General features: G+C 34.8%; 1 protein-coding gene across 1 annotated transcript; it reads left to right on the top strand.

Annotated features, from left to right (window-relative positions):
- Positions 1–3: 3 nt before the first annotated feature.
- On the top strand, positions 4–7,745 carry cabp5a (calcium binding protein 5a). The gene is made up of 8 exons (XM_034707945.1): positions 4–68; positions 4,896–5,137; positions 5,487–5,536; positions 5,831–5,861; positions 5,998–6,141; positions 6,702–6,811; positions 6,953–7,100; positions 7,195–7,745. The coding sequence occupies exons 3-8, from the start codon at positions 5,489–5,491 to the stop codon at positions 7,224–7,226; spliced, it is 513 nt and encodes a 170-aa protein (XP_034563836.1). The 5' UTR covers positions 4–68; positions 4,896–5,137; positions 5,487–5,488; the 3' UTR covers positions 7,227–7,745.
- Positions 7,746–8,431: the final 686 nt, after the last annotated feature.

Raw genomic sequence — 8,431 nt, 5'->3', positions numbered from 1 at the left:
ACAGGAGCTGAAACGACGACTCCGAGTGGACAAGAGAGAGAGAGAAAGACAAAGTATGAACTTAGCAGGTGAGAGGAATATCTAACTTTTCATTGTTAAAAGATGCTGTCAGCAAACAACTTTATCAAAATAAGGATGCACTTTGACAAAGAAGTCAATCTCCTGTCCCTGGACCTATCCAGGCTGTCTGTTTCAAGGGTCAAACTGAACTTTTATTTGGAATGAAATACAATACAATTTTACAAATCAAATTTTGTAAGGCTCCTTACACAATTTTAGTAAGACTTGGACCCGCTTGGACCACTTTTTTTTAGAATATTATGACAGCTTACAAGTCTGAATAGAGATGAACAATAACAGAGTAGAATAATTTATTTCTTCTTTTTTTTTTTTTCTTTTTTCTTTTCTTTTCTTTTCTTTTCTTTTCTTTTCCAAATTTAATTTCAGTTTTAATACAATTTTTTGGGTGTTCTGTGTCTATTTATTATTGTTGTTATTTATTTATAACTAATATATTATCTTGCTTCCCCTTTTGCTTACTTACACATTATGTTAAATCTGGGATGTGGGGGTTGAAGGGAGGGCTGGGGTGGGATGGGGTGGGGCATGGAAGGGGAATGGATATGTGCTTGCTCAGGCAGCACATATAATAAATTGGAAGGGGAATGGAAACCTTAAATACTGCAGCAGCTGTTCAGTTTTTTTTTTTTTTTTTCGTTTACCAGCATTTACTGCGAATAAAATGTATTATAAGATAAGATAAGATAAGATAAGATAAGATAAGATACTCCTTTATTCGTCCCACAACGGGGAAATTCATGGAGTTACAACAGTATGGTAAAGTTTATGGAAAATGTTTATGGTAAAGTTTATGGAAAACTCAATAAAAAAAAGTTAAAAGAGGAATCAAATACAATACATTTTTAAACTTCTGCTCCTGTAGAAGTTTTGAGCCAGCAGTGAGAGAGGCAAATTAGTAATGATGCTGCGTTATGACATGCAAAAGCAAAACAAGACAATCAGCATAAAGACTATTTCTATATAATTACTTCAAATGAAAAAAATGAAAAAATGATTATTTTTTTACATTTTCCACTTCAAAGATTCACAATGAGTGATGCATTTGATTATTAAAAAACAGCAGGGTAAGAAATTTAATAAGAAAACACATCTAAAGTGTCTACATTACATGATCAGTCAGAAAGAAGACATAGAGCGCACAATAATGAACACAAACCCAAAGTTCCTTACAGAAGCTTTTAAAAAATGTGGTTCCAGTGACTGCTTTAAGGTGATTTTAAATTACCTTAACAGAGGCAGGCACACAGATATATTTCCTGGTTTCATTTTGTTATTTATGTCTTTAATGTCATATTGTCATGTATCCTGTATTATATATTCATGACTGATAATTTTGATTGTTGAAAATGTTGTTAAGTATGCTGCTGCTGCTTGAAAAAAAATGTTCAATCATAACAAGATTTTTTTGTCAAATAAAGGAATAAAATGGTAAGAAATAAGAAAATTCGATTATTTCTTTATTAGCTCTTTGTCTTTTTTTGTTTCAGGGTAAACCATTCAGTCTTTAACTGGTGCCTATTATACATAGAATAGAATAGAATAGAATAGAATAGAATAGAATAGAATAGAATAGAATAGAATAGAATAGAATGCCTTTATTGTCATTGCAACAAGTACAACGAAATTGAAAGGCGCAGTCCTCATTAGGTGCAATTTAAAAGAGACAAAAACAATCAAGGTATAAAAAGTAATAAATACAGGAATAAAAAACACAGGAATAAATACACACATAACATACAAATCAAATCAGCAAAGCAGCAAAGTTCACACTTGAGAGTGAAATGTTTTTTCCCAGTCTTATTATTGCACAGCTATGTTATCATTGCACTTGTGTATTGTACTTGACTATATTGCACAAAGTCACTATTCAAAAATGCCCATACTCAAACAGTATTGAGAGCAGTAATGGCTCTTGCATAAAAACAGTTTTTTAGTCTGTTTGTTTTTACTTTTAATGTCCTAAAACGTCTGCCAGAGGATAGCAGCTCAAAAAGTGCATGCCCAGGAGGAGTTGGATCCCTGAGGATGTATTTTGCCTTCCTGAGGCAGTGCTAGCCTGGCAAATAAAATTCTGTTTATTAAGTATGTTTAAATCATAGACTGTATAAAATAGGTTTAAATCCATTCAAATGAGTCCTAAAATGATATAGTGCACTGTATATTTTGTAAATTCAGCAATCTAATTGTTAAAACTTTGTCTGTCACTATACAATTTTTGAACTTTTCATGTGAGTTTAGATTTTTTCTATATATCATGTTGGATGGATGATGAACAGCTTTGGTAAAAAAAAAAAAGAGCAGACAGACTTACCCATCATCACAATCTCACACTCAGCTTTTTTGGCCCATCCTCTGCTTCTATAATCTATTCAGATTAAACTATGTGTTGTGCACTTTAAGCTGACATACCAGACTGACAAAACACATCATAAAACCCAGAGATTTCCTCTCTCTGCACCTTGTGAAAGCATCATTCTCAGCCTGCAGTTGTAGACAGAAATCAAGTCACTCAATAAGGCTTTGCTTCTGTCTGCTGCAATAGCATCTAAATCTCTTTGAAAGTTAAACATTTATTTTATTCAACCTCCAACTTCTATCTCTCTGAAACATTTTCTGTCCTAAAAATTAAACATGTGCATGCTTAACCTGCCGTCCTTTCTCCCCCTCCCGTTCTCATCCAGACTTTCATCACCTATAATTGTCCAGGGTTCCGCTCCACAGACATTTTGCACAGCTGTTGGTCTGTTTTTTTGCATAACCCCTCAGCTGGTTGATAAAAAGTAATATAATTTCTGCATCCTGTTGCATGGCCCAGCGGATTATGGCTCTAATGCCAACAGATTTTATGATGAATTTACATAACAGGCACGAGGGCAGAGAGAGGGTTTAGGGTTAGGGCGTATAGGACAAACACGGTGAAGGTTACTGTCAGTCTGGAGGAAGTGAAGATTGTCCCAAAGGCTTTAATCTCAGACATTGTCATGATCAGGGTAACTCAAGAATATAAGAATCCTTTTGTTTCCATGCAAATGTAACCAATTCTAATGCAGATTATTGCACTTTTGGATATTAGCTGTAATTGGCCTGGGGTTGTTTAGTGCATACATGTATTACAACACATCATTTATGGTGACTCATCTTTCTGAAAACCATAAACCACTGTTCGAAAACAACACAGAGAGAATCTAAATGAGCAAACTTTCTCAAATAATGCAGCAGTTGTGTTTTTTTGAAGAAATGCAAATGAGTCAGGGTTTAAAATTTGAATTATGTACTTTAAAATATAATTAAAAAACACCTATTTTTAGAAGGGATTATTTTGTCGACCCTTTCAGAACTGATCTTGAGAAAAACTTTGACTGATAAGAATACAAACATAAGGCTAGCAAAAAGCACACCTGCTTCGCATGTCTGGTTGCCATTTTTAGAAAAAAGAGCCATGTTTTGTCCCTTGCGAAATGAATTCACTGAAGAGGTTACATCAAAAAGAATCAAGATAATTTCTGTTATTCATATTACCTCCTCGTGAAGCTTCTAATTTAAAAAGATATGTTTTTCTGAATACAAAGTGCTTAATTTCAAATGTATATGGTTTGTCATTTTGTTAATTCTATACTTATATCCTAGCATACTTTTCATCTTTTTTAGGCAGTATACTTGGTGAGAGAAGAAAAATGAATCAAACAAATCACAACACCGAAATCATGGGATCACAAATCAGCCAGGCAACAAAACATTTTTTAAGTGTAGAACAAAAGTTTGACTAGTCCTGAAATTAAAAGTTGGATTGATTTAGCTTCTTTTTCTCCTAATTTTCTTTTACACAATCTGTGAAATTATTTAATAATAAGAAAAAGAAAATAAGTTTAATGCATTTTTAACTTTTGTCAAGAATGAAATCCAGTCTTCTGATGGCATAAGGACCTCAGCTTTGAAGCCATCCTTTAACCCTCCTGTTATGGTTGTTTTTCTGGAACAGCAATAATGTTCCTGGGTCAATTTGACCCGGGGCATATTCAATTATCCAAAAGTTTCAGAACCCAAAAAATTCCAATACAGATGTTTTTAAATCAAATTTTTTAACTCCATTACTAACCATTTAAATCAATATTTGGTCCATTTGGGTTCTCTAATTCTCACAGATATTGGTTCAATAAATACAATAATTTTAAATGATGTAGATTTTTTATTTTTTTTATTTTACATTTTGAAATTTTATCTTTTTATGAAGTGATGTTGATAAATTAATTCAAGACACCTCTTCTGCCACATGCTGTCCAGATTTTTATGCTGCATTTAGCTGGTTTGGAAGGCATATATTGCCTAAAACATAATTTAAAAAGGGTCAATTTGACCCGCAACATAACAGGAGGGTTAATGTTTAGAACACTGTTACTTTAAAGCTCCTGTGAGGAACTTTTGATTTGTGTGAATGTTGGGCCCCCTATGGACTAAGTGTGATATCTTATCTTGTTGCTGATTTTGTCCTGTGCATAAACAAGTAGGGTTTTTCAGGGAACATATCTAATCCTGCCTTTTTCTTGAAGTCTAATGTATCCCTTTTCATAACCCTTTTCAGTTTTAATTTCTCTCTGTTTCACAACAAGCTCAAAACTCATATCATCGACATATTGGACTACAAGAGAAGTAATATCAGACAGAATTGAAAAAAAAAGGATAAGTACAGCCATATTTATTGTCGGACTAGAAAGAGTAAGACTCCTCTGTAATTAATTCAGTCTAAACACAAGAACATGAACTGTGTACACGTAACTCTACCAGTGTGAACTGATGGTCTCTTGTGTCGACCTCAGGGTCAGATGGCAGTCTCATTTACAGAGTGATGTAGGCAGAGTGCAGACTCCTCCCATCAGTCGTACACCCCTGGGTGCAGCCCCACCTCTCTGTCATTCAAACTCTGTGCAGCATCCAGACAGGCCGAGCAGAGCGGGGCCATCCTGAGGAGGGACAGTCAGATACACAGAGAGGAGAGAGAGCTGCCTCAGGGGTCGTGTGTGAGGCTTACCGGCTGATGACAAGAAGTCAACAGAAGACGGTGAGTACAGATATAAAGTCAGTTTAATCTATTAACAAAATGGCCTGGAAGAAGGGATCTAAATGATTAATTTAACATTTTTGATGTGTTTATATTTACATTTAGAGAGAGTCAGACTTTTTTATTTATCTTTGTGGAACACACTTAAAGAGTTTTTGTAGCAGTATGGGTGCAAAATGGCCAACTTTTAGAGAACTTAAATATATTTTCATAGTATCCTATTAAACACACATGAAGACTTAATTCTGATGTTGAAGATGATGATGAAGTTTTTTTTTTTAAATGTGTAAAAAACAGTCAAAAACACATTATCTTACAAAATGTCACTCTTTGTTTTCTGTTCCTGCAGACATGAGTTTTGGGGCGGCCTGCATTTTCCTACGAGGAGGCAAGAACATCGTGAGTACAGCTGTGAGGGTCTTTTCTTTCAATGATGTTTGCAAACTGCTACATACGATTGATTGGATTATAACCTGAGAGAGAACAGGATGGAAAGATAGATTTTACTTTACCTGAAGCTCACCTGTTAATATTAATGTGGGAGTTTTATATGTTACCGTGGACATACTCTAAAATGTTAAATAAAATTAAAAAACAACATTTTTTAAAAGTGTGTAATTGGTAAGTGTAGTTTTCTGTTGGAATCTTTTACTGTTTTTGTGATGAACTTCTCATTGCTTTTTTTTCTCACAGACAAGAGAACTGGCTGATGATGAGATTGATGGTGAGTTAATGTTCTCTATATCTTTGTGTAGTCTGGTGTTTCAACCACAAAATGTGCTTCAACTAACTGGTATGAGCTTCAAAACTCTTACTCAACCTGAGTGTATCTTATCCCCGATTTCTTGTCGTCTGTGCAGAGCTGCGTGATGCCTTCAATGAGTTTGACAAAGACAAGGACGGGCTGATCAGCTGTAAGGATCTGGGGAATCTGATGCGGACGATGGGATACATGCCCACAGAGATGGAGCTGATCGAACTGAGTCAAAATATCAACATGAACCGTGAGTCTTCGAGTGAACAAAATACCAAGAAAAAAAAAAAAAAGGACTAGGTGTGATTTAACTTTATTGTCAAGAAATGATGTGGACTACATAACATGGTGCATGGTGGATTTGTCTATTGAAGAGGGGAGATATTCAGCGGTCATAATCCAAACAGAAACTCACATGTAACTTCAGATTATCACATTTCAGATGTAGAACATGCCATCCTAAAAATGTGTTCTTTTGATTCTGGATGTGTTATAAAATCCAGCAGCCTTTGACTCTTTCAATCAGAAATAGATCATTTAAAACATACTAATGTTATTGATATTTTTAGATATCTTATTTTGATTTATTTTATTTTATTATTATTGTATAAAATATGCTCATTTTTGTACCACTATTTCACACAAGGAGGAAGGGACACATAAAAACAGGAGGGGATGACAATGCATACAAAAGCTCATCATTTGGTGTCATATTCAAACAATCCTCCAGTAAAGAAATTAAAATCAAATCCAAAACCCTCAAAAAGATGTTCTGAATAACTAAATCTTTTCTTGTAATCTACCCTCCAGTTGGTGGTAAAGTCGACTTCGATGACTTTGTGGAGCTAATGGCCCCGAAACTTCTGGCAGAGACAGCCGGGATGATCGGTGTAAAGGAGCTGAAAGACGCTTTTAAAGAGGTGAAAATCAAATTCTTAAACTTTTCACTCACACTTTAAAAAAAAAAAAAACCTGCAGCCATCCATGTGCCTCAATGCCAGATTTCTACCCAAATTAACTCATCTAGATTTTTCCTTCTTCTTTTGTTTGTCTTTCTCTAGTTTGACATGGACGGAGATGGAGAAATCACCACAGCAGAGCTAAAGTCAGCCATGATTAAGCTGATGGGAGAGCACATGAGCCGGAGGGAGATAGACGCTATAGTTAAAGAGGCAGATGATAATGGAGATGGCACAGTAGACTTTGAAGGTACCTGTCTGTCAGCATGACTGACATCAAAATACAAATAAACCCTCACAAAATAATCCATTAATCCTAATGCAACTCTTCTTCTCTGCTGCAGAGTTTGTCAGAATGATGTCCCATCAACAGTGAAGAAATCAACGTTGCACCTCTACAGACATGTATCGGTCCTGAAGTTGTCTTTTGAAAAAGCTATTTGAAGGATTCATTTGTAAATATTAAGAACAAACGTGGTTTTAAAAATTCAAAGAAGTCAAGCCATGCAAAGTTACTCTCTGAGATAATTGTAAAACTATGCAAAAATTGACCGTCATGTGCTAAGATTTTTTTTTTTTATGTAAAATAATCCAAGAGAATGTGTGAATATATGTTTATTGTGTATACAGGAAAGTTTGGGATTATTTTTGCTTAACTGGATTGAATTTTGCTCCCGAATATATTTAATCTGACAGTGTTTCATTGTTTTTATCTCTGAAACAATGTTGTACTGCAGAAAAAAGATATAAATGTATAAATTAATTCCAAAATAATTATGCTATTACTCTGTATAGTTGAACTATACAACCTCTGGACTTGTTGAACTGTGTAACTTGTTGGACAACATAATCAAACAATGGATTAAATTCAATTAAATAGATTCTGGTAACAGGTATGTGCAGATACAAAATAAAACATTATAACATACTGACCTTGCACAAGAGTTGTGGCTTCAATCAATGCAACACTATGAACACTGGGTGTGTATTATTTAGAAATGAATCCGCCTGAATTAGTCCTTGGCTTTGTCATTCATGACGACTAAAGCTGATTTAGTATTTTGGCAAAATCAAAAGTAAAGAAACTTAATAGTTTGTGCGTGACAGAAAATCTGTGATGGCACATTGTAATTTAATCCAAAGTACTGCATGACTTCATAATGAATCAACTTGCATAATGATACAAAACTCTCCGGTTGTGTAATAAACCAAAGCAGTGATTTGTGGATTTTGTGTAGCCAAAGAAGGGATTTGGAAAGCCAAAACATCTGTGACGCTACTGCACTGTAGGGTGGATATGTGGAGGATTGAGTAACTCCTCCACCCTGGCTTTGGGAGGACACAGGGATAAAGAGATTTTGTGACAAAAAACGGAGTGGGCACTGATTTGATAAGAGTACCAACATCAGCTCAAAATTGTGACATCATGCAGGACAGATTTCTTAGTATTAAGTGCAAAAAAAGGGATAAGGATGTGCTCTGACCACCATTTAGCTTATAGTGCAGTCTGGGTGCAAGCTGTTAATGTTTTTGGAAATTTGAGTTCAAAAGGGTAAAAGAAAAAGTTAAATCAGTTGTGAA

This window comes from Notolabrus celidotus, chromosome 18, assembly GCF_009762535.1.
Source record: "Notolabrus celidotus isolate fNotCel1 chromosome 18, fNotCel1.pri, whole genome shotgun sequence".
Classification (NCBI taxonomy): domain Eukaryota; kingdom Metazoa; phylum Chordata; class Actinopteri; order Labriformes; family Labridae; genus Notolabrus; species Notolabrus celidotus.
The sequence above is the reverse complement of the archived record's forward strand: the minus strand, read 5'-3'. Positions and strand labels throughout refer to the sequence as shown.